This window comes from Perca fluviatilis, chromosome 4 (assembly GCF_010015445.1).
Source record: "Perca fluviatilis chromosome 4, GENO_Pfluv_1.0, whole genome shotgun sequence".
Taxonomy (NCBI): domain Eukaryota; kingdom Metazoa; phylum Chordata; class Actinopteri; order Perciformes; family Percidae; genus Perca; species Perca fluviatilis.
The window spans coordinates 24,486,222-24,513,660 of record NC_053115.1 but is presented as its reverse complement, the minus strand read 5'-3'; the positions used below and the strand labels follow the sequence as shown (position 1 = coordinate 24,513,660).

The following is a 27,439-nucleotide window of genomic DNA, read 5'->3' as shown; positions in this document are numbered from 1 at the left end:
AGACTGACAAGCTTGGGTGTGTTGTTGTTCCAGTCTACAATGGCAGGTGTGTGTATGTATGTGCAGCATTTTAATGGCAGCATTGGCTTGTCTTTGGCAGTGAGACAGAATAAGCACAGGGGTGTCAGCCAAAGGTGAACTACCGTAGATTAGTGCATCTGAAATGACAAGCAGTGCTGTCTTTTGGCTCAAAATGGTAGGAATGGGCTTGATGACAAAAGCGTGGTAAATGATGACAATTATAAAATACCCCCCGAGCCCCTCCAAAAAAAGGTGTAAAGAGAAAAAGGTAATTGAGGACCAAGGGTGGAAAAAAGTTCAGTAGGAGGAGTAGGAGGATAACAAGGAGAAAAAGACGAGGGGCAGGATTGAGAAACACTGGATAGAAGAGGAATAGCTGAATGGAAAGGATGAAGAAGGAGGGGTTAAAGGCTTAAGAAAGGATTGTTCTGCTTGTCTCATAATTGAAATAATTATCTATAATCACCTTCCTCCAAAAAAGGAGGCCTGCTCTATACAGAGGAACAAATAAAAGCCTCTTCAGTATAATCCCAGGGAAGAATGTACAAAGTAAGAAGAAATAAAAAAGAAAAAAGCACCTAAAACATTCAATTCCCACCTTTACTCTTATACAGGATGTTTGATATGAGAAAACACACTAGAGGAAAGAGAGGGTCTACTATATGATAGATGAGATAATGGAAGAGCTGTTACAGGGGAGGGAATCAGCTCCTTATGTGGATCTCTATTCACCTCAGGCTCACCAAGTTGGTGAAAACAACTGTCTTTCAACACACCCATTAGTCTTTCCTGCACGCTGGGCCAAGACTTGCCTTACTTATAGGTCCAAAACATTTGTTTGTGATAAGAGTTCAATAGGCTGACCCTAATGGGAAGACCCTGGGCTGCTAAAAGTAGACTCTACTAGAAAGCAGGACACAAAGCGGTGGAGCGGAGATAATTTATGCCAGAAAATAAACTGCATTATGGTTGTCAGAGTAGGATGAGTTGGCGGCAGATCTGAGAGGGAGAAAAAAAAGGGGAGAAAAAAAGGGGGGAAAACGTTGCTAGTTTGTAAGTCAGCTTGACGCTTTGGATTGTTAATCTGTTTTTCTGCTGTCACTCATTTAATTCTTCTGCTGCATGTCTGAGTTTTGATGTCAGAGTCTGTCCAACTGAGCCCGAGCAGCGGGGTGTTTGGGTGGTGGGAGGAATCAGGAATGTTTGGCACATGAGTCACATTTCAACACATCCACTCTCTTGCTCTATCTCTCTCTCTCTCTCTCTCTCTCTCTCTCTTGTTGTTTCTCCCCCCGCCACCCTCTCCGTGGCAGAAAAGAAAGAAAAAGAAACAACGGCATGCATGGCCTGCCGGGGGCTGAACCGATCAGAAAGGCTGCTCTCAAACTCCCATCAGCCTTGTGTCAACCCGCAGGGGGACCGTGAGAATTCAAAACACACGTCGCCGGCCAAAACCAAGAAATGCACCACTGTCCGCCCCTTGTCAGCTGCCTGTCTGTTATGTAAAGGTCCCACTGGCTGTCAATCACGCCGCAGGATGCCGGGGTAGCTAAACAGCCCCGGTGCATTATGAAAAGAAACAAGAGGGCAGAAAGGCAAAACAGCCAGCGTGTGAAAATGCTCAGAGATGAGACCCAAAGGTCGTGGACTCGGCTCAGGCAGCCAAACCTTTGACTGTTAGTCAAATAAGCACTTGATCACTGAGACAAAGGGTGATTTGACTCAAGCAAGATTATTTTGTTGTTTCAAAGGGTTTTGTGCCAAACTGTGCCTACCCAATGTATGATTAACTGTTGTCAAAGTGTGATGAGCTACAGCACGTACTTCTTACAGTAAATGACAAAGGGAGGGGTCGTATCACCGTACCTTGCCAAATCGTGAGGAGAAGGTTCCCGTGAGGAGCGAATGGAAAATGATGATGGTTTCATCCAGGTCCCAGATAAACACACGCTGCAGTGAAATAACAGATATGTAATGTTAACCTCATGAAAGTTGATGTATGTGTGTGTGTGTGTGTGTGTGTGTGTGAGTGTGTGTGTGAGACATAGAAAGATAAATATTGTAGAGAAATACTGATAATTTTACAACACTGTGTGAGTCTGTGTTTACCTCTATATCAGAGTCCAGAGGTGGAGTGGGGTCACTGACTCTTTTCCTCCCTCTCAACTTCCCATCTGACCCCCTCCGTGCTGGGACTGCCTCCTCTTTACCTGGTGTGGGGGGGCTGGGCGGTGGGTGGTACTCTCCTAGAACACACACATAAAACAAAGTTGCTCATCAGTCTCTATAAAACAAAGATTCAGACTAGGATTTATTAACTCAAGAGCATGTTGAAGGGGAACTGTGTCATTGTGGGGAACTAGTCACTGTGAATGCCATAGATTCTATTAGGTTGTATTATGGGAAGTGTAGGATCCAGGGTTTTTGGAACCATACCAAGGACTAAATGGCGATATCTCAGACTCTCGCTAGAATGCCCCTTTTTTATCTTATACATCACAATGATAAAACAATGGCACATATATACAGTATCTCACAAAAGTGAGTACACCCCTCACATTTTAGTAAATATTTAATTATATCTTTTAATGGGACAACACTGACGAAATTACACTTTGCTACAATGTAAAGTATTAAGTGTACAGCTTGTATATCATATCCTGATAAAGTTCCCTTGGCCTAATTAAAATAGCCCCACATCATCACATACCCTTCACCATACCTAGAGATTGTCAGTTAGCCTAATAGCTGGTTTGATTTGCATTGAGAGATGATTTTATGGAAAGTACCCCATGCCAATCTCTAGGTATGGTGAAGGGTATGTGATGATGTGGGGCTATTTTAATTCCAAAGGCCAAGGGAACTTTATCAGGATGCATAGTATCCTGGATCCATGAAATAACTGGCCTTTAAAAATAAAAATCTGCCTGCCTCTATGGGAATTTAACATAGGGGTGTACTCACTTTTGTTGCCAGCGGTTTAGACATTAATGGCTGTGTGTTGAGTTATTTTGAGGGGACAGCACATTTACACTGTTATACAAGCTGTACACTTAATACTTTACATTGTAGCAAAGTTTAATTTCATCAGTGTTGTCCCATTAAAAAATATAATGAAATATTTACTAAAATGTGAGGGGTGTACTCACTTTTGTGAGATATATATATATATATATATATATAATATATATATATATATATATATATATATATATATATATATATATGTATAGTACAGGCCAAAAGTTTGGACACACCTTCTCATTCAATGTGTTTCTTTATTTTCATGACTATTTACATTGTAGATTCTCACTGAAGGCATCAAAACTATGAATGAACACATATGGAATTATGTACTTAACAAAAAAGTGTGAAATAACTGAAAACATGTCTTATATTTTAGATTACTCAAAGTAGCCACCCTTTGCTTTTTTTGGTAACTCTGAAAACCCTTGGTGTTCTCTCAATGAGCTTCATGAGTAGGGTTGGGTACCGAAACTCGGTGCCAATAGGGAACCGGTGCCGACGTAAACGGTAGTAACGAGACCGAATAAGAACGAAAGTTTCGGTGCCTCATTTCGGTGCTTGACTTTACACTACACCTGACAGCATGTAACGTTAGCCTACCTTTAGCTAGCTGCAGCTGGATTAAACACCGGTAAAATGCTGACAGTTAACGTTAAACAGTGTCAAGTGTGACTGTATTTCACTGTGGAGGACTTCAACAACGGGATGTAACAGTCTGCTCTGCAGCGCAGCAGCTGCCGTTGTCGCAATTCATAGATATACAGTACGCTTATATGGTCGGAATTAAACAACACAGACGGTGCTTTCACTTGCAGCTGCCGTCGTCGGAATTAAACAACACAGACGGTGCGTTCACTTGCAGCTGCCATTGTCGGAATTAAACAACACAGACGGTGCATTCACTTAAAACAGGTAGCCTTGTGGTGCATTCACAGTAATTGTAAAATACCCTTTTCCCATCTGGGGTTTAACAGCAATATACTGGTGAAATAAGTTATTGTTATTGTTATAGTTATTACATTATTATTATTAAATCTTTAATTTTGACCATGGCCTTAGCAATAAACAAGTCACTGACTGTTGTTTACTACCCTTATTTTTTTTCTTCTTCTTTTTTTTAAACTTTATTGAAAAGTACCGGTTCAGGCACCGTTTAGGCACCGGCACCGTTTTAAAAGTATCGATTTAGCACCGGAATCGAAAAAAAAACCAAACGATACCCAACCCTATTCATGAGGTAGTCACCTGAAATGGTTTTCACTTCACATGTGTGCTTTGTCAGGGTTAATTAGTGGAATTTTTTCCCTTATTAATAAAAAAGCAGAGGGTGGCTACTTTGAAGAATCTAAAATTTAAGACATGTTTTCAGTTATTTCACACTTTTTTGTTAAGTACATAATTCCATATGTGTTCATTCATAGTTTTGATGCCTTCAGTGAGAATCTACAATGTAAATAGTCCTGAAAATAAAAGGAAACGCATTGAATGTGAAGGTGTGTCCAAACTTTTGGCCTGTATATATATATATATATATATATATATATATATATATATATATATATATATATATATATATATATATATATATATATATATAAAAAAACGCCATAGAAGACAGGTAGGCAGTGAATATCCATTGATAGGTCCATTTGAAAACAATAAAAACAAAAACTTAAACATCATAAAGATCCAAACAAAAAGGTGGTTTGTCACTCCATACCTGTGTGTGGCTCTGGGCTGTGATTGGGCAGCATTACAGGGTGTTCTGGATGCTGATAGGCTGACGGAGCTGTGATGGCAGCGGGGCTGATGTTGCTGCTGGTTAGGTAGGGGCTGTTGTAGTGATGTGAGTTATAATATGGAGGGTACTGACTCTGACTGTAGCTTGAGTATGCTGAAAACTCCTGTCAAAACGTAAACAATGACTTTAATTAGTCAGTGTCATTTAACATTCCCAAATGAGGTGTCCTATATTTAGACAGTCAACAATATGATTGCTATAATTGAAGATATATATATTTCTGTAACATATTGTGGAAACTTTTCAGATGTCTAGGAACTAGAAAATTCTTGCTAAAGTGACATTACTCACTTGTTGGGTAGAGTTGAATGGAGTTGAATTTGAAATTGCATGGGTGCCTTGAAAAATTCCAGATGAAATACCACCACCTGAGAAATAATGCGAAGACAAAGGTCAAACTTTCAGGGAATAATTAATCATTCAAGACTGGTGAGAGATTCAACTGCGTTATATCTTGTATTGATGGCTCAACCTCGGATATAATTTCACAACATCGGATCTGATCTGTGATCGGTGCGGAGTAAGTAATGAGCAGTAAACTCTGACTCCTTCCTCAGTGACAGCTCAGTGCTGCAGGAGCTGGGAGTAAAATGTATGTGTGTTTGACAAAACAATACAGGTGGGAAAGTCTGCAAATGCTGCTCTGGGAAGCTTTTCAGTCTAATCAAGCCAAGGCAGGAATGTCTTCCTCCAAGCAATTTCCCCCACAGTGACGCTGCCTCACACTGTATCTTTCTGTCAAGTCTGTCCATGCTGTTTGTTTGTCTGAATAATTATTTTACTTGTAATCTTATCACTTCCACCTCCACCATTTTTAATTTCCATTCCATTCCTTCTGTTTGTCAGTGAGCTGGATATTGCAAAAGTTTATGAATGGTACAGTGGGAGAGGAACATCATTGAACACATACAGGGCTTACTGACCGTGTGGTGAAGTATAAACAAGACTACTAACAGCTCTAAGAAACTGGACTTAGGCTCAGCAGCACAAGATGCTGATGGTTAACAGGTATAATGTTTACCACATTCACCATCTTAGTTTAGCTGTAACATTTGTTAATTAGCCAGACAAAGTGCAGCTGGGGTTGATAAGTATTTGGTCACTAACATAAGTAATGGACAAATTTAAGCTCTGACTTGATGAAAGGTGAAGGGATCACCAGTTATTACAATTCATCCGGAGGGGAACATGAATGTCTGAAACAAATTTCATGGCAATACGTCCAACAGTTGTTCAAACGTTTAACTCAAAACCACATATTTCATATTGGTGGAGCTAGACGTAAATTAATCCTCTAGGAACCATGAATGTCTGAATATAATTTTGTGCCAATCCATCAAGTAGATGTTGGGATATTTCACTAGATTAAGTGAAAACTTTGAGCAGCACCTGTGTGGGTATTTCTCCGGGTGTTCCTCCCACTGTTGAAAGTCATGCTCTAGTAAAGTTGATATTCTCTCTGTGAAGGATCTACCCTGTTTTGTTTTGACTGCTATCAGTACAACAAGTTGCCCTTTGGGGATAATAAAGATTTTCTCTCCTTTTTTCACCTGAACCGTCCTGAAATATTATTCAATCCCTCAAGTCTACCTTCCATCATCGACTACTGCTCCCTCTAGCTTCCCATTTCTTCTTCTAAACTCCACATTGCATACAAAAAACAGAAGAAGAATGACTCAATGGAAGAAACACAATGAAACCTCCCCGGACAACACAACAATCATCAAAGTGACTAAAGGAAAAATACAGGAGGTCTTTTGAGTAAACACAGAAAGGCTCCCATATTTCCCATTTGGTTTCAGTTGTACGCACAGTGTACAGTACGTGTTTTGGTGGCTTTTTGTAGTGTGTATGTGTGTGTTTGTGTGTGTTTGCCTGTGTGTGTGTGTGTGTGTGTGTGTGTGTGTGTGCTAGTGTATTGTGTACATTATAATAGATGACATGGAAACATTCTGAAATCCTACAAACATTTGGTGGTTGTGGCAGTTTATTACTGTTTGAAGTTTGCAGTTAATGATTTATGCACAAAAATATTCAAACAAATTTATTTTGTTTGGGAACAGTGTCTTTCAAACTCAAACTACACTGTTAAAAAAAACTAAACCGTTTGTTGGTTCAACAGTCAGTGAGGGCTCAGCAGTTTGTAAGAGGTTTCATCATAAGTCTGTTTTCATGAATATTTACATTCCCAGATAATGTCGGACATCTGAATATTCTCTTAAAAAGGAAGTATTATAGAAAACAAGAGTTTTTTGTGAAGGACTGAAAAACATAGAGAACAGAGACATAGGTTACGATTATGTACTATTACTTGTTATCAACTCATCTCCATGACAACTGAGCAAACTTCAGGTTAGCAATACTAATAGTACAACTTGAGTCTCATTTTCGTAACTTTGGCCCTCATTTCTATCGGGAGACAACTCAAAGACCTGACATCACTACAATTAAGACTGACAGGACAAACACAAAAAGCGGTCAGATGATAAGAACAACAGTTTTGGCTATCTAAAGTTTAGCTAAAACTGTTGTGGATTCTAACACTTTATTTGGAGGTAAAACCGCAAGTGAGCACACTCTAAATGTTGGTTATAATCCCACACAGGGAAAAGGTGTATCAGTGCACAGATACAGCAAGTATGGCAGATCAAAGTTGGATCACAAAGTCGGTCTGTGAACTGTGATGAATGTTTACAATTGATCCCATATCATGCTCACTTTCATGTTCGTACTTGTATTTTGGGTTTATATTAATATAAAATTATTATTATATTATTATCATATTATTATATTATATATTAATATTATGATATTGATTGGTCAGTGTTTCCAGGTCTTCTGCATCTGCGCTCTTGGTGTTCCTGCACCATCATTGCCGGGGCACTTTCTACCTATATATTATTCAGACATCACAACTGTACGGAAGTCCTGACGGCTTGTTTAAAAGCACCTTTTCTGACTACGGGCTGGGTGCATTTCTCTGTGGATTGAGTGTTTTGATACCTTCACAGTATTCATATAGCAGAAACCTGCTCCATAATCAGAAAATACTTGGAAATCACACTTTTACAATAAAACCTTTAAAAGCTAAAATAACTGAGCTGGGATATACACTATTTAGCATCAAACCCATCTGTTTACTGTTTTCTAATGTTTTGGTCTCTCCTTTGTCTCATCCATACAGTGGAAACATGGTCATCCCCCAGTGTGCAACATTGAACCTACTCACCCCTCTGTATAATACACCTTAACCTCTCCCCTCTCACACACAAGGTCAATTTCACGCTGCTTTCAAAGCCATAAAGTCGCACTGAGCGAATCATGCTTTGGGCGCCGGACGACTGAGGAATGTGTACAGCACAGAGACACACACACAGTCACAAAAACACACACACACAGCCGCGTGGGCAGAGAGCTGCACACACGTCATTTGAGTTAGTTTTTGTTTTTTGGCAAAGACCCTCTGCCCATCTCTTGTTCTCTCTGTTATTCTTGTTTTTTTTCTTTCTTTCTTCCATCCTATCTGTCTATATGTTTTTTCACTGTCTTTCTCTCTCTCTCTTTAACAGACACAAGCGCTTGCATGCTGTGTTGTTGGTCTGAGTGGAGAAAGGGGGCCTGACCTCAAGAAAAGAGGAGGGGTGGGGAGACTTTTGACGCCAAGAGTCCAGACCGCAGCTAATGGAGAACAGGTGTGGCAGAGAGAAGGAGAGGAAAAGAGAGAAAGAGGAGAGTAGAGGAGAGGTGAGGAGAAAAGGACTAAGAGAGTTGAGGAAGCAAAAGGATGGAAGCTCCTTCCAGGAAGGTTGAAATCAAATGGTGTATATAAGGTCTGTGTGTGAAAGCGTTTTCCATACATCCAGCACATACAGTGTTCAGACTAACCGTGTGTGTGCGAATAGCTGTAGAGACTCTGACTGGGAGGAGTGCTGCTGAAGTTTGAGTAGCCCAGTAATCCCGTCTGTCCTGGAGAGTGACTCAGGCCGTCTTCTGTTTTAATGTCTAAGTATGGAGAGATGCCATCGATGGAGCACAACATGAATATTTTTGGTTTCATGAAAAGACTAGACAACATGCAGAGTTATAGCAAATCATACAAAAGAGACTTGTAAATAATTTAGATTTTGTGCAATGTGATTAACTAATGTTAACTTAAGTCTGTGTTTCTACTGTGGATCGATTAATAACAACCAATACCACTGTAAAGAGCACACATAAGAATCTATAACAATCTATCTCTGTAACACAACATACTCATTAGAAAACTCTCTTGTGGGGAACACACAACATTGCTTTTTTGTTCCATTGTGTTGTAATGTGACTGAATTAGTTTCCAGTTAAATGTTAATGTTGTCCAGTGTGTTGTATTGTCATTGCGTCTTGTTGCTTCCATATTAAAAAGAAAGAAAGTGAGCCCTTTAGAGAAATAGACAGAGCTACAATAACTTGCAGAATCTGATGTAAATGCTCTGAGATTTAGCTTTAACTGTATGCTTGGTCCTCACATTACAAACTGTTGCTTTTGAGATGATCATCAAAATAATGCATTGATTTATATAACTGTATGTTTGTTTTGTACTCACTGTAAGATGGCATGCTGTAGCCCTGTGTGTGGTGAGTGTAAGGTGTGTATGGCCCTGCAGGCTGGAGGGCCGGGCTGTACTGAGTCTGTCCATACGCAGCCATGACACCTCTCCCCGTCAGCTGATCCTAAAGAAGGAAGAAATAATGAGGAAACTTTTGGTGACAAGTTCTCTTTATCTGTTAGAACTGAGTTTGAGGAAGAACATACTAAACATGCAAAACATGCAAACACTTTCATATACAGACAAAAGGAATTAATGCCACAAACTCTGCTGGGATGCATACACTGGTAAAATCTCATTTTGGGACTTCTGGCACGAAACAATTACAAAAAAAACTAAAGGACAAGAAACCCTTACAGTTCTTAGTCAAATAAACTTCAATGAGTTAATACATAACATCACAACACATTCTCACTCCCATCCCGTAAAATACGGATGCTTGGTCAGGTGCCTTTGGCGTTCTTATTGAGGCTAAAAGTCTCCTTTAGCGTCATATCTAAACGCGCTTTATCTAAACACACTTGGTCGCGACTATTGGCGCCACTTTTGACGCAGTTAGGTTTAAGGCTCTGACGCACCAACCCGATTATCGGCCGTCGGACAGTCTGGCGAGGTCGGTGACCCGAATCTGTTCGGTGTGTTCCGTCAACATCCATTTTGGCCGATTTGACTTGTTGAATCGGCCAGTGGGCAGTCGAACTCAATGACCAATCTGATTGGTGGAGCGCTAGCCCGTGACTAGCGAATCAGTGCTTCTTCCACAAGAAGAAGCCCGAGAGCTGACAACGGCAGTATCTTCTTATTACTAGCCATTGTATTTTCTTCCGTTCAGCGAGCAATGACAACAACGATCCTTCTTGACTACTATCAACACTCTCTGATGAAAACAATGACTGACGACAGTGTGCTCTGTGTTTACTAGGTCGACAATACAGATTATGCCGGCTGCTGTTATGGAGACGTATTACGTCTTGCGCACAAGTCGCACAAGTCGGCGTCGCTTCGGTGTGTTCCGAGGCACGTTTCCGTGACGCGGGACAAGAACGGGACAGTTGGGTTTATGAAAAGAAAAAAAACAACATTTGGGTTTAGGAAAAGAAAAAAAACGACATTTGGGTTTAGGAAAAGTGACACGCGGGACATAAACCCTTGTCTCCGGGCTGAAAGTCCTGTGTTTTTTGTCCCATCCACCACCACAACCATCCTCCCACACGCTGAAGGGGGCTTTTTGCGTTGTATCTGACGATGACAGCCACTGCTCAAGCGTCCGTATTTGATGAGTTCGGAGTGAGAACGGGTTGAACATCACACAGCGTCGTCGTGATTTCAGTCAACAGATCATAATTGTGCATAATTAGCTTTTTTTTATAATTATAAACACAGATACATACATTGCAATGCATGGCAAAGAAGTAATGCAGTTCCACTTTCAATTTCAGTGACAAATGTCATAAAAAACTCACCCGCAGTAAGTATGTGTTTGAAATCGATGATAAGAAGCCCTGTGAGTGAGGCAAGAACGGGCACTGTCAGAAAATTAACAGTGAAACCAGTTAGGAAATGAACAATGAGATTTTAAATAAGATAAAACTTTAATCCAATGGAGTTGTAATTAAGTGCTTGCCCTGACATTTAATCAGCATCATTATTCCCTCATAATCATTTCAATTCCAGAGAAATTGTGTAATACAGGAGACCCCCCAACTCCAACAAAAATGTGATAGGATTTCACAAAAAGGCATGGTTGTCAAAAATTAAGTTTTGTATAATTCAATCACATTTTGATTACTTCTAAGTGCTACAAATATTTCACTGCATTTATCAACAGTCTTTGAATTTGGCAGCATATCCATAAAGATCCGGGTATCATTGGTTGCCCTCACAAAAACAAACAGCGGGGGTTTACTTTAAGGGTAGATAATCTTTTTTGACTCCACAGGCGGACTGAATGATTGCAGTAACTCCAGCGAGAAGCCACTTTTCATCTAAAGCACTTTGTAGTTTTGCCCTCTCACCTGGCTCTGTAGAGAGAGCTTTATCCTCTTTAGCCCGTCACACTGCTGTTAGTCAGGTTCCTCTCGAGCTGTCAACTCTCCTGTGGAAACAATAGCAAACGCACACCATCAGGACACAGGTATGCAGGTGACTGACACATGGCAACGTGCCTCGGGCCCTGTTGCAGCAGGATAGGGAGGAGGAGCGAGAGCATATATTTTCTCTATGTACACAGTTCAAGAGGTGAATAGTTTTAAGGATAGACAGAAAGAAAGAGAAACAAGATGAATGTGGCATTGATGTGAAGAGTGTGGTCATTAGAGACTCTGACAATCAAATTACTTTCTAGGGAAAATGTTAGAAAAATGCCCCACTAATGCTCACTCACTCGCTGTTTGGCACCAGTGCCATGCACCTGTGAGTAGCTCCTTAGAGGAAATAAATGACTAATAATATCAGTGTGTGGTCTACTCACAATTCTCAGTTCAGCAGAATTTCTCATGCGGTGATATGATGAGACCGTAGAACTTTGACAAGATGACACAGGAGAGATTTTGTAATACAATTTCTACTATTTCTTCCTTTTTACTGTATTTCTCTGGTTGTATTAGGTCCTCATTATCAGAAGTATGGAAGGATAAAAGAGTGAGAGAGAAAAGGATAAAATGAAGAGAGGGAAGGGGAGGTCCCGGCTCAGTAAGCTGGAGGCCAAAAGGTCAATGCCACATGAATTAGTCTGAGCAGGAAGCTGAATTAGGTCAGTGTGTTTGACAGCAAATCCTACAGCGGACTCACACAAGCTACCAGTCAATCTGAAGTGAGATGTATTGTGGGTGACTGAAGATGTACTGGGAAACTTTAACCAAAAGTATGTGAACACTATCCAATATTATGCAACAATATCTCAGACAACAGTCTGCTTTGCGGAAGGCCATCATCTGTTTGAACTTGCAAAAAAAAGAATCAACAATGGTTTTCTGAGTTACAGAGCAATGACCTTGACCCTATCCAACATCTTTGGGAGCCAGGTCTTATCGCTGGGGCTGAATGAGGGCACATCACAGTTAACCTGACTCCGCCAGATGGATTGCTTTGCATTTGCTCGGCATATCCATCTGGGAACTTTCCGTTGGAGAACTTTTGGGAAGGGGCGAAAATACTGGTTAGCTGATTGGATAAACCATCTGTCTATCACGACCTATGTTGGTGATAGACGGGCCAAATCAACCAATCAGATCAAACTCTTGCCGAAACCAGTCGGGAGAAGAGCAAAAACATCTTTTCCTCCAAGAAAAGCCTGCAGTGCCATTTTTTTGCTCTTCTTTCAATGAAAGAATACTTTCTAATTCGGATAAAACTTGTGCGATAGCTACGCTCATCTCATCCGTGGAAGCTGCCATGTTGTTTAGACTGAACAGTCGCTTCTCGTTGCGTCACACCTAAACCCACCTAAAAACCATCGCTGATTGGTCGGTCATTTGGCGAACGGATCCAAATTTTCTCTATCTCAAGATGCCAGACTGATCTGCGAGTGGAAAACTGGAGCTCGCGAGATCAGGACGGTCTCACAAGGCTACATCACAGTAGCCAGCTTCCAAAATCATGTGGAAAGCCTTCCCAGAAGAAGTGAAGTCTGGTGATTTTGGAATGAAACGCCTATAAATCACGTGTAATGTTCCAGAGTGTCCACATATTTTGTCCACATACGTTTGGACATAGTGTCATAAAGTAACCTGCTTTTGGTTCAGCAACATTACAAATACTCGTATCTATGTGTGCTATATGACAACGCACAACATACTATTTTATTTATTTCATTTCTCTCTCCCTCTGTATTTCTGTTTCTGTCTCTGTGTTTGCCTCTGGGCCATTCTAATCTGGCAAAGCTGCAGCTAACTGCCTGACCTCTGACCCCGCTGACAGCACAAGGACAGAGACAGATGACAGTCGTGAATTATAGGGGCAGCGCGCTTTTACAGCAGCAGAGGAGATGAAGGCGAGTGAAAAAAAGTACAAGCTGTCTGAAAAAAGTGACAGAAAGTGGGACAGTCTGCTCAGTCAACAGAAGCTTCACTGGCCTCACAAAACCTGAAAAGACTAACAGTATCTTTTGTGTTGTCCTTATGTCATTAACAAGAGTGTTTTTTGAAAGAATAGCAAAGAAAACACATCTCATGTTGTGTAAGCTCCAGCTGATGGAGCCGCCCTCCCAGCCTTAAAAAAAACCCCAAGACATCTCACAGTGTTTTCGGATTAAATAAATGTACTTCAACCATGACGGAGCCACAAAGACTCTACAGCCAACAATCCCCCTGCACATCAGGTATTAATGACCGTAAAATAAACATACTGTAAATGTGACACTAAGGAGATGATTTACCGTTTGTCATGTCAATAAAAAACAAGCTAAAAACTGGATATTCCTAATTTGTTCTAAATGAAAGAACTCTTATTATAACTAAAGCCTTAAATTAAGCAACAAATCTTTTTTCTTTTTTTTTTTTAGCTTCAACTCAATTTGAAATCTGTACTTTTAATCTAAACCATGTGTTTATGTTTATGGTTTTCCTATTATTTTCCACTTGAAATGACCCTTAAGACCTTGCAGCCATCAGAGATCCTGATCTGACCTTTATCACAGGCAGAGTGTGAAGCTCGAGAGAGTAAAACTGATCCCGCAGCACAGAGGGAAAATAAGGAAAGTGCTGTTGTGCTTAGCATTTCCTAGTACTTTCCAGGGATCAGAAGTGACAGCGACGCCTGTTCAGAGTCCTCTTGACTTCAGCTGCATCCCTGCAACAGTCCTGTCTGTACACGCATGCACATACACACAAACACAAAAACTGTGTTTGATGGGAAAGGCACTTCCTGGTTCAGGGTGAGGCCTGGGAGGAGGGCGCACAAGGCCATGGGAACTGCAGGACACCGGAGGGAAGATGAGCGGAGCTCAGCAGAGATGTGGAGAGCCGAGGGCTGAAACTAAAGCTAAAACAAACCCAGCAGGGCCACAGGGGGCCACAGGGCCAACAGGCCAGTCCCACCAGCTTCACCTGGGTCCTGGGGTTCTGTTAGACCACTGCTTCTTTCACGGATATCAAATTCTCTCGTCTTTGTGCTGATGGATTACATCACAGGATGGTGTATTGTGCTTTAATTTGAAATGTCATTTGATACAGTTAAAGAACTACGCTGAGTTTATGCATATTTACCTGCTGTTACCTGACAGAAAAAGTGTTTCTCGCTGTTCCAAACGGCCACACACAAAGGAAGCCGGTCGTCATGAAGACGGACAAGATGCAATAATCATTTAAATGGGGATAAATTAATATTTAAAATGTAGGAATCTATTCCAGCCATTTAATAAAAATCACTAACAACTTGTAACATAAAAGGTTAGGTCCAACCTAGTCTCGCTTTGCCAAACTATGCACACGCCGCGGAGCGGAGGAGGGTCTGGTTAGTCCACACAGCATTCTGGGATGGGAGAAAAACGTGCTCTTTATCGATTTATTGGCATTTCTTTAAACCAATCACAATCGTCATGGGCAGCGCTAAGCTCCGCACAAAGCCGCTGTAAAATAGTTGTGCGAGAGAAAACTCAGATTGGACATATAGTCTAGCTAGCTGTCTGGATTTACCCTGCAGAGATCTGAGGAGCAGTTAACCATAGTCCTCATAAATCCACCGGAGTTTGAAATTCCAACACAAAGAAAGCGGAAGGAAACGGACATCGGTGAAAATACATATATCCGGTGGAATTTCCTGCGGCACCGGAGCAATCCAGGAAGTGGAACGTCAAGGATATAGACTACGTCCCAAATATTTGAACATTTTGACAGGTGTCTGATGTGTTTCTGGCGATACATGTGTGTACAGTGTCAATATGGGTGCTGTGTCAGTGTTTGTCTTGATACGACACGTGAGAGTGGTCATGCACTGCGGTGACCCTCGGATGGTTTGACCTTTTTATTGAAACGTTGTGGTTCTCAAGACAAAGGTGACTTGCTGGTCTGTAATCGTGCCATATGGGACCCCACCTGGAGCCCTCAATTTGGACAGTCTGCCGAAGTGCCTGAGGCCAAGTTGGGGGTTGACTCACTGCTGCACACAAACCCTCTCTCTCAGCCACTGATAAAAGACACAGAACAAGGGCCCAGTATCTGAGTTTGTGTGGCACTCAGGGGCTCGGTAGTGTAAATCTGTACCATCTGCCAGCTACTGCCCTCTTTAACTACCTTTGTCACAAAGCAGTACAATTAATTTTAGCATTATACTTGAATCTTAAAACTACATCTATATTCAGAAGGTAAAAACAAAGCCAACACCTCTTAAGTTAAATGAAAAGTAGACAATTTATTTAAGCAGGTGAGAATGCCGACAGTTGTTTCACCTGACAGTTTCTTGAAAATCTCTAAGAACTCGTGATAAAAACAGAGAACCAGGCCTTTCAGACCTTGCAAACTCCTTATAAGCCTGATAATCCGTCAATAAACCTTGTACATACTGTATACTTGCCAAATCACATGCACAAAACATATTTACATACTTATAAACAAACACATACTGAACACAAATAAAGCCACTTGCTGTTTCAACTCTGACACTTGATTATTTTCATCTCCTTTTATCTATTATTCTACGTATTCTTTTCTTGATTAATCAATTGATCATTTGGTCTATTAAATATTAGAAAAAAGTAAAAAATGACCATCACAATTTCCCAAAGCCCCAATTGATGTCTTCAAATTGCTTGTTTTGTGTGATCAACGGTCCAAAACACAAAGATATTCTTATTTTTTGAAACACATAAGACAAAGAAAAGTAGTAAACTCTGACATTCGAGATGTGGCTTTTTTTGTTTGAAAAATGACTTAAATTATTCAATTATCAAAAGAAATGCTGATTTATTATTATTATTTATAGGAGGTAGGTCCAGAAAAGTTTTTAACTTCTTCCTACTCCTTTTCCTTATTTGAATCATTTACAATAACTTTGGAAGATTGTGCTGAAATGTACCTGTTCTTATTTATCTTTTTTTTTTATTTAATTCTTTTACATGTTCAAAATAAAATAAACAAAAAACATTTTTAGTGCCAAAAAAAAAGTTTCTCCATCATATTGAGTATAATGTTAAGGATCCAACTAGCGATTAATTGAACCTGTCTTTAATAAAACAAGGATATCAGTGAGAAAGGTGTAAAGTAGTGTAAAAGAGAACGTTTTCTCTGGCAATTGATTGATGACAATTGGTCCATTATTTGTGTAGAGATAGATTATCTCAGACACGCTGGTGGTCCACTAACAGATGTTAAGGATTGATAATCTCAACCTAGCACGACCTCAGCAACCAGAGAATTCATTAAGATGCAAATTCATTCCTAGTGTGTGTTCTCCACATATTTTAGCAACAAATAGGATCATACATTAGCAGAAAATGTGGTTATCACATGTCACTTATCAGCGACTATAGAGCAGAGATCTTCAACAGGGGGTCCGGGACCCCTAGGGGGTCCTCAGAGTCACTGGAGGGGGGCCTCCAAATTATTGTTAATTTTTGAAAAATTAAAATGTCTAAACATAATTCCCACATGCACATATTGCAAATATAAATCTTCACTGATGATAGGATTACTGGCCTATAGGTAGTCACTAAGATAGCCATATAGTTCATCCTAAAGATTCACTGTGCCACATACAACACTTAATATTTTAATAGCTTAGTATTCTATGCACTAAAAAGGTATTTTATAAAGGCTTTAGGCCGCCCTACATGTTATTGTAGCCCCAGTTTAATATGCAACTTCATTTTATACAATATATGTAGTAGGGGGTCCCTGCTCCATCTCTCTCTCTCAGTTAAGGGGTCCTTGGCTTAAAAAACGTTGAAGACCCATGCTATAGAGGACTCTAGCCACATTATAATTGAGGTCCTATTTATGCTAATATGTTTACACCTGATACAATACAACTCAGTGTTGTTGCCATCCTTAAATCAATCAAGATAACATTTTGGTTCACAAAGACAGAGCCGCCCATCAGCAAAACAAACAAAACAAAATCAGCAACAGTGGCTGATTTTGATGTTGGGAAAAATGCATATGTCAACAGTAACCTGACTTGTTTTTGTTGACTCCCATACAAAGTCTGACATTTGCTGAGACGTTAAAAAAAGCAGAAACACAGGGGTAAGATGTTTCCATGCTTGTGTCACCTGTTTACTATCAGAGTGACCCATCTGAATATGGTTTCACACAGGCCAGCATGCAAACGTCCACAGCTATACTTACTGAGCTATTAAGTTTACATCATCAACCAAGAATTAGGAAACTTGAGCAACCGATTTAAAACCTATGCGCAAGCGATTCATCCCTTTATTGACAGGTTCAGCTCTCACAAACACACACCTGGCTAGTACTGACGTTCTTTAAATTAAAAGTGAACCAACAGTTAAGTCACATGATGACAGATAAAGAACTCCTTTGAAAGACACAGAAGTCATTCTACGAGAGGCTCCAATTCATCTCTGGCAGCAGTGAACCTGTTGCCGACTCTGTCTGCACTCTGTAACTTTACCTCCCAGACTTGGTGGCCCTTCTTTTCCACTTGACTAACTCCCCGCACCAAGACTGCTTTAAAGCCAGAAGCTACCCCCTCCTGTCCCCCAGTAATCAAAACCTCTTTATTCACCAATGCCAGTGTCTTTATCTCTGTTTTTCTCCAGCACACTCTCAACTCCTTTCTCAATTACCTCTCAAAAAATGTCTGCATTCTTTTTATGCTTCCTAAATCTTTTTTCGTTCCTCCTCACTTGCCTTCACTGCCCATATACTGGCCCTCACACTCTAATAATATCTCTAACAATTTCCCCCCAGTAATATTGCCAAATCCGAGAAGGACCACCTACCCCAAGGCCCAGACTTTGACTCCCCCAGAACCAGTTCCCCGGGACGGGGGTCAAAGTGAGGGACAGCTGGCAGACCTCCCAGCAGCCTGGAGGAGCCGGTGTGGGGTTGGAGGACCGGGCTGACCCCAGTCAGATGGTGGTCTGGCTCCCAGGTAAAAAACATCTGGTCCAGTGATGGGAGGGTGGTCGCACACGCGCTTGCACACTCAAAACTGACACACGCCTGACTGCATGACTGCTCCTGCTTTCTCTAATGAACTCACACACACACACACACACACACACACACACACACACACACACACACACACACACACACACACACACACACACACACACACACACACACACACACACACACACACACACACACACACACACAGTCTCAGACTGGCTGCTTTATTAGTCATTAGGACAAAAAGGTTTGCCCTCGATCAGTCTCCTCAGCAGATGACGGCTAGTGGCCGCCGTAGTTGCCAACAGCTGTCCAGACAGAGCAGGCTGGTAGCCGAAGCTCATAGACGTTACAGACTGAGGTCCAATGACTTCTTCACTGCTAGACTTACTGTGTAAGTGTGTGTACGAGGCAGAGAAAGTGAAATAAAAGAGAAGGCAAGAGAGTGATTTACAATAAATAAAGATATACATGATATACAATATGAGTCGTCGTTAAACGATGGAAAATGTTGGGAAAGAAAACTATATAAAGGAAAAATTCTGACAGCTAAAAAAATACACCCAGAGCCACAGAGAATTATTAAATTCTTTCATTTTTAGTGGAAAGTACCCAGAACCGTAAACGAAATATGGTCACTGCAGGTTACACGCTGCGATGTGTGTGGCTTCTCCATTCTTAAAATTAGATAAGGAGAGTGGAGATAGCCAACGAGACAGCTGTTGTCTGCCAACAGCACTCACATACACCCCCACACACACACACACAGACCTACACCTATCACCATAAGGCCTCCCCGAGAGCTCTCTGGGGCTTAAGGGAATTAAAAAGGGGAGGGAAATGCGGGAGAGGGGAAGACATTTAGGGGGAAATGTGATAACTTTCAAGCCTCAAACTGTTTGAGAGCCAACAGATCAACCAATAGTGTCACCAGCATCTCTTTTCAATCCTGAGCTTTTGTTTCTCTAAACATATTGATGTGAATGTGCAGAGTAACACACGCACGTCCGAGGTCTCACAACACAACAGACACACACACACACACACACACACACACACACACACACACACACACACACACACACACACACACACACACACACACACACACACACACAGAGGCGAATATTCACCGAAGAAAAGTCAGCTAAATCCCCAATGAGAGAAAACGACAAGTTTTTAAATGCTAATAATTCAGAGACTGTTATCAGAAATAATTTCTCATTTTTATTGTACTGTACTATTGTTATGCAGCATCACCTTCTGCTGTTGCTTTAAAGCGTACTGTAATAAAAAACCTTTACAAAGAAAAGTCGGAAGAGTTTTAATTTAGTCAGACTTGCTGTTTGTGCCGTTTATGACGGCTGCACATATCAGGCTACATTCAGGATTGTTTCTTCTGAAGTTGTATGAAGTTCAGAAGCAGTCATTCGCTGAAACTTAAAACTCACTTACAAGAAACTAAAAAATGGCGATTTTATGAACCTATAGTTTGACTTACAAAACCTAGAAGACTACACTTAACTTTATTCCACCGTGGAATCAGGCAAAATGAAACTCATCAGTCTAGCTTTTAGTACGAGGATAATATCTTGATTTGAGACCAAGAGGATGGATTGAATATATCTTCAGACTATATGGGTCGACATGAGAGCCCCTGGTGTTACCTTGAGTTCAAGTCAGAAAAGCTGAGGTTTGACTCCCGGAGAAGGAGAGAGAGAAAGAGAGAGAAAAAGAAAAAAAAAGAGAGAGAGAGAGAGAGAGAGAGAGAGAGAGAGAGATGCACAGAAGCTAAAAGACATCAAGAACTGTGCGGCTGTGAAGAAATATAATGAAATTGGTGCAGATAAAGTCAGGAAGAGCAGAGCTTCCTATGAAAATATTTATCATTCCACAAACGTTTGGCTACAGAGGGGTTTGGAATTAATTTGTGTTTTCTTAAGAGGGGGTGCCTTGCGCTACAGGATGGGGAATTCTCCACAGCCTGGGACTTTTTGGGCTGCTGCTTATTCACAATTTATTAGAGCTAGTAATAGGAACCATGAAGGCTGAGGAAAGAGAGGGAGAGAGACTGAGAGGGAGCCGGCCCAGCCGTGGAGAGGAGAGTCCAGAAATGGGGCCTAATGTTATTAAGAGACGAACCACAGTGTTAAATCAAACACGCCCGAGCACACACCTTCGGTATGTGGTCTGGGCACTCCCCCCTCCCTCCATCAAGACCCCTGGATGGTATTTGTGGGGGTTAAAACACAGGTAAAGGCGATTTACCGAGATATACAATCCGTCACAGACCTGAATCTGATACCGCATCTATCTAAAATAGAAATCCTACTTTGGCCTGCAGGTTAATTTCACATAACTGACACTGACAAGTAGAAATATATACATCCAGTTTATTTTATAAAATATATGAGTGTGAGCATGGGAAATGCATTTCATTGTAGTTAAACGTTGTTTGCACTGCAACAACGATAATAGTAATAAAGAAAAAGCTCTGATGTCCATCTAATGAAGATGCAAAACCAACATTTTATAGTTCAAACGATACTAATTTGAATTCAATTTAAAAAAAGAAGTAATGTTATGATCTCACATATTTCATAATTAATGAATGCGTTTTAAATGTTTTGAAAAATATCAAGATTCTATACAAGAAAAATGTAATGTCCGATTTCTTTGCTTTAAATCTATGTATTTACATTTTTTTTTCAAAAATCAAAGGGCCCCATTAAATCCTTGCTCCTCCAACTGTGCAGCTGATAGACACGTTTAAAGGTGATTTAAACGGTTGGAAAAACAAAGTGAGTGAGTTTCTTGTCTGGAGCCATGAAGGGGTCCTTGAAAAATATGAATACCAGCCTTTGAAAAATGCTTAGCGAGGCTCCCCTAATTAAGTTAATGAGGGTTCCTGCATGGCTGCTGAGGGGGGTGTCAGTGGTTTGAGTGTAATCTTCTGTACTTAAGCCCAGCAAAAAGTGTTGCTCCGATTCAACCAGCACCAAGAAAAACAAAGGAGCTCAATCTAAGAGAAGGTGCCTCACACGCACACATTCACCCAACATCTTTTAAAGGGCTCAGTGAGACACAAATAATTGATTTGTTGCTGGTGGATTTGGGGTTTTTCTGCTGTTATTAATGACACTTACAATAAATTGGAATAAATAAATGAAGCTGAATAGAGAAGAAGTAAATGATGTGATAGTATCTTCAGCCGACACAATGATTTCCACCTACACTGAAAAAGTAAATATAAATGTAAATATACTATTTACTTTCACATTTGCTTGCCTATACCTTTTTCTGCATTACAGTAGTCTGTCTGTAGACATATATATGTAGACATATATATATATATATGTGTCTACATATATATTGCTTGTATAAGGCCTTTAGAATAATTTTCCCTTCAAGGATAGAGGTAATACTTATATATAAATATATAAGTATAAGTAAATAAATATATATCTGATAGTTGTTTTATCAAATACTCACACGTTATATAAAAACAAGCATTTTCATGTTGTCATTATTATATTAACCTAATTGTAAAATGAATTGGAGAGACCAGGTGGAGTTATTAAAATCAATTGGAAATATTTGATCATCAAATATTCAGTCTAATGTATATTTTATAGTCAACTTACCATGATTTAATATTTGATTTGAAGCTACATTTAATTAAAAAACCATACAGGAGTGGCAGGGGCTACGCCATTGTTCTGATTTAAATATTTCATAAATATTTAGAAGATTATCTAAATTAAACACAGAGCTGAAAACACACTTCAACAGAAATATCTGCACAGATGAACTCTACAGGCTTTTTTTTTTTTTTTAAATAAAATGTAGGCTAATTCTTTGACCAGAATAATCACGAACAATCGATGTCATGATCAACATTCTTGTATAAAAAAAGAAGCTGAAGTATTTCACACTTACCATTATTCAGAAAGAAGAATGTGCAGGAAAAACAAATCCGATTATCAGTTAGAGCAGATGTCTTCCCATGCCGAGAGGACTCCGCAGACTTTTCACAAGTGTCCCGGCAAAATCAGTGACAAAGTGAGCGTTCGAGACGACTCGCAGTTCCTGAGGAGAAGAATAAGAAGGAAAAGAGGAAGAAGAAGCGAGAGGCTCCAGGTGCTGACAGCTCACAGCTTTCTGCAGACACTCGCTCTCATCGATCTCACTTCTCTACCTCTGCAGCTTCAGGAGCCTGTTTGCTTTCCCGGTGGTGGGGAAGTGATGTTAAGTAAATGGGCAAAGAGTTCTTGTTCCTCCTCCTCCCGAGATATGCGCGCGCTGCACGCAGCCTGAACGTGTGTGTGTGTGTGTGTGTGTGTGTGTGTGTGTGTGTGTGTGTGTGTGTGTGTGTGTGTGTGTGTGTGTGCGTGCGAGCGCGTTTACGAGTGTAACCCAGAGCGCGCTCTCTTATCTCAAGCACTCCTCTCCTTTATTACCTCAGCAGAACTGCTTCACTTCTCATTTTTTTTTTTTTTTTTTTTTTTTTTTTTTTTTTTTTTTTTTTTTTTTTTTTTTTTTTTTGGTGTTTTTGGTTTTGGGGTATTTGGATGGGGGTTTTTTTTTTTTTTTTTGTTGGGTGGGTGTTTTTGTTTGGTGGGGGGGGGGGTTTTTTTTATTTTTTTTTTTTTTTTTTTTTTTTTTTTTGGTTTTGGGGTTTTTTTGGGGGGTGGGGGGGGGGTTTTTTTTTTTTATGGGTTTTTTTTTTTTTTATTTAGTGTTTTGGGATGAGCAATAGCTTTACTTTCAGAATGTGTTTTACATTGCCTTTTTTGAGATGTATAGCCTAGGCTACGTAAACAGCAATGCATAGGCGAATCTAAAGTGTCCAAGGTGGTGGGAGAAGTAACAAAGTCAATACAAGCAAAAGTTGTGCTTATTCGAATTTAAGTAAAAGTACACAAACAGTACAAACATTGGCTATTTAACAAAATGTACAAAATATTAAAAATTAAAGTGTTAAATTATTGTCTACGATATTAGGCTATATTATTGGTGATTCCTTAGTATAAGCATAATTAACAAGTATATTTTCTGACAATCAGACTCTTTCATTTTATTCAAATACACATAGCTGACGATGCATCTATATTGTCATTAGGCTACTGCATTTTAATTGATAACAATGCATCATATTTTAAAAGCTGGTCATATGTTTTGCATTTAAAATCTTGTGTTTTTTTCCAAATAAATTGGAAAGTGTGTAGTGTAGTAAAAAGCATAATATTTCCCTGATCTATAAATATGAAGTAACAAGTAAAAATGAAAATACGCAAGTGCCTCTAAATGTAATTTCCACTACTGATTAATTATTGATTGAACCCAAATAGAAAAGCAAAAGATATCTCTTGAATATGGAAAAAGGCTAAATAGTGATCCCAACTGCTTATGAAAGTTCCATATCCATTAGATAATGCATGATCATACGATACTATTTGTAAACTTAAATCAGTCCACTCTTTATATATTCTTGTTATCAAGCCCCCCTATCACAGCGCCAAAACCTGGTCTGTACTATGGCTGTAAGATCATATTTTTACTCACTTAGTTCCATCCATAGATGGATCCATAATCATACATCCAAGATCCTTAATCATAATACTGACACCTAGACATATGTTATCCTTTTCCCACATTCCCTATAGCCTATAAAAATTTTCCCATTTCTTAATGAAATTTCCAGAAATCAGGCATCAAACCCATTCTTAGATTCTCATTTCTAACCCGGGGCCTAAAGCACATCACCTGCTCCTAGTTGTGTATATAGGAAATGTCAAAGATCTTTCAAGGTTACCAAAACAGGTCATGTGGATGTGTAGTCTTAACAACACCTGTTGAACTGAAGAAAATTTGACCCTTTGTCTACCTGAACGCAACCATCATAATTCCCCCTGAAAAACATAGGAGGCCCAATGCAGGTGTCTCATCCTCTGCCTGATCTGTTTGTTTAATATAATGAGAATATGTGTGTGTTTGTGCCATTGTCTCTGTGTGTATTCTGTAACACGAGGAAGAGTGTTGGAGCTAGGAGCCAGGACTCAGGAGGAAACAGGTTCTCCTGAGCGGGGGACAACAGGACGCCCTCGCTGACACCATCTCAACACCCGCAGACATGAATACGGGAGGGCACCTGGGGGAGATTCATGCTACTTTGCATCTGGGCTAGTGTCAGCTTCACTGACCTTTCCAAATAAAAGAAAAGAACATCCTTCAGGCTAATAGGGCTTTCAAAAAAGCTTTATAACGATACGTGTGCCTGGTGAAAAGCAGATTTTTTTCAGCACTGTGTAAGATAAGGATAGCAGGAGAATGATAAATGGAGGAATTAAATCTTTGGTTGCTACCACATCTTAATCTATAAATCACAATAAGCCACAGGCATCAGATAGCATGGTTGCAACTAATTAAGGAGATAAAGAAAATATGAAAATTGTACGATAAAAATGGAGGCCTCTTCTGAAATTAAAGGACAATTCCACCCTAATAAACTATTATCCTTGGATGAAATCCAGTTGTTATTTTGTGCTGAAATACGGTAATTCACTACTTTATTTCCTTGATGCAACTTATCAATAATTACTTCAGTTAGTCATTTCCTTCTTTACCAAGAATTACTTACAAAATCCCCCAAAGACTATGCCCCAACCTGTTGCATTTGGCACATGCCAGCTGTAGGAGTAATAGTGTCAGCAATAAGGAAGAGAGAGCATTTTCTTGTCTAAACAAATGATTTACAGCGCTCACTCAATACACAGCATGGCTTGTAGCAACAGCTCTCTGGTCCATTGAGGCTACTTTCATTGGAGAAACTGTCTCTAAGTCACGTAATGATTGGCGGCAACTATGAGTCTGAAACAAAGCTCTTGGTCATTAAATGTTAAGGTATACAAAAACCTACTGTTGATAATTTCAAACCAGTTTTCAATTTGCGTTCATTAGTGATTTATGTCTAGTGACAATGTTCAGGGCCAATGCAGAAGTGGATACCTGAGGTCACTAATGGGGCTGGATGGCCAACAAAAATAACAGCACTTTGAGTAACTTTGCAGCTGCTGTACTGGACAAACATCAATGGCAAAGCTAATAAAGCTTTATTTCAATATCAATATATACAAAAATGTCCAGAACCACATGTTTTTTTTAATTTAATTTAATTTCATGTCCTGATGTTTAATGTGTTTACTTTTACTTTACTGAATATAAGAAAACATTTTGTCCAGTATTTTAAATCATGTGCTGTGACAAGTTTAGTTAAAATTGCAATTCTCATTCAATAAATAAACAATACAAAAAATCAATATCAATCAGAATCACTGAATTTGACAGAAAATCACATAATGTTGACCTGAATAACAAACATATGCCATAAAACAACAAAATGCACCCAGAAATGTATGGTACATTAACAGTATCAGTTTTGGTTTACCATTTGTGCACAAAGGAATATATACTGTAACTGTAAACAAAAGAGGCCATTGTTTTTTAATTGGTGTTTTTTCCGTGAGATGATGAGTGATGATCACCAGGGATGCCACAACTCTGTCAAAAACCATCACCAAACATGTTGCACTCTGCCAGCGACACCAGACTCATAGTAGCCTAATAGTCATCATATCATTGAGGAGATGATGGGTGTTTATTAAAGGAAAAATTTACTAAATGAAATACAGACATGCTGGAAAAATCCTTTATCAGCACTGGGGTACAAAATGACAATGGCTTTGGGAAGTACCGTGACCCAGACACGATGAACTAGTCTGCCTCAGGTTCAAACAGCAGGCGGCCAGGCCAACTCCTTTCTTCCACTGGAATGTGCGGTGGAGAAATGAAAGCTGCCATTGTCTTTCTCTTCCTCTGATGGGCTCAGATGGCTGTCTGTCTATCCTCTTGCCAGCTGGCAGTATCTGCTGACACAAAGTTACTGTCCCAGTGTGTCATCAACGTTCCTCCCGTCTGAAATACAAGAAACGGTTGACTCTGAGTAGGCTGGGGTACATTTTAAATACAGAGAAGGTGTGATTTTCAACGAACGAGAAGGATCTGTCTTGAATTGTAACACAAGTGTGAAGCAGTCCCAGGTTTGAAGTTGAACATTTTGTGGTGTGGTACATTGATGTGAATATCACTTAAGCATTATTATTCCCATGCTGTAGGAGACTGAGAGAATAAGGAAAAGGGAGGGAGAGAGAATTTGAACATGAGGAGCGAATGAATGTAATATTATACTTTGCAAGGTTTATGTGAAAGGAAGCAAAAGCCCTATAACCACCACATCTGCGTTTAGATGCCCCCCTAATTCATCCCCAAAAAGCATAAACTTTAGCTTGCCCAGGCATACATCCCCCATCTGCCCCATGGCATCCCCTCCACCTTCAAAATCATAGGCCTCTCTCTGCAGAAAACCCCCTAAAATCATATAAGCATGGAGCTTTCAGGTCTGTGTACTTGGTCCTTTTAATTCTTACTCCCACCCCCACACTTTATATTTGATACAATCAATTTCCTTGACACTAGTGTTTTTTTTTTAACACTCTAAATACTTGGTCAGCATGCAAAAGCACTATGTAGAAATTATTGTTTGCTTTTTGTTTGTTGTCATCATGTACAAAAGAGACACAACATTTGTATTCTTGGTTGGAGTTAAACCCCCTTTTTTGGAGGGTGTTGAAAGTCATTCTGGGAAATGTTGTTTAAGACGAACTGGCAGGGAGATATGACACTAAGGGCCAGGTTATCCTAAAATAACTAGTTCCTATGATGTGTTGTCCATCAACGTCTGAAGGGAAAAGTGTCTAAGCTGTTCTAAACAGCCACTCTCAAAGGCAGAGTGACAAGCCTGCTCTCATAGAGAGGAGTCCGAACACAATATTGATTATATATGATGATAACGATGCTCATTTCCGTATTCT

At 40.0% G+C, this 27,439-nt stretch overlaps 1 protein-coding gene across 2 annotated transcripts in view; it reads right to left on the bottom strand.

Annotated features, from left to right (window-relative positions):
- Positions 1-22,802, bottom strand: part of eya2 (EYA transcriptional coactivator and phosphatase 2) — a 30,450-nt gene extending 7,648 nt beyond the window's left edge. Inside the window, exons 1-9 of one of the 2 annotated variants that reach the window (XM_039796931.1) lie at positions 22,449-22,802; positions 11,451-11,530; positions 10,899-10,961; positions 9,433-9,559; positions 8,735-8,851; positions 5,141-5,217; positions 4,769-4,952; positions 2,131-2,267; positions 1,888-1,971 (exon numbers count right to left, since the gene is read on the bottom strand). In XM_039796931.1, coding sequence (XP_039652865.1) covers positions 1,888-1,971; positions 2,131-2,267; positions 4,769-4,952; positions 5,141-5,217; positions 8,735-8,851; positions 9,433-9,535 — 702 coding nt within the window. In that variant the 5' untranslated portion in view covers positions 9,536-9,559; positions 10,899-10,961; positions 11,451-11,530; positions 22,449-22,802. The remainder of the gene's footprint in view (positions 1-1,887; positions 1,972-2,130; positions 2,268-4,768; positions 4,953-5,140; positions 5,218-8,734; positions 8,852-9,432; positions 9,560-10,898; positions 10,962-11,450; positions 11,531-22,448) is intronic. The other variant, XM_039796930.1, reaches the window with a different exon arrangement.
- Between the last annotated feature and the right edge of the window lie 4,637 nt (positions 22,803-27,439).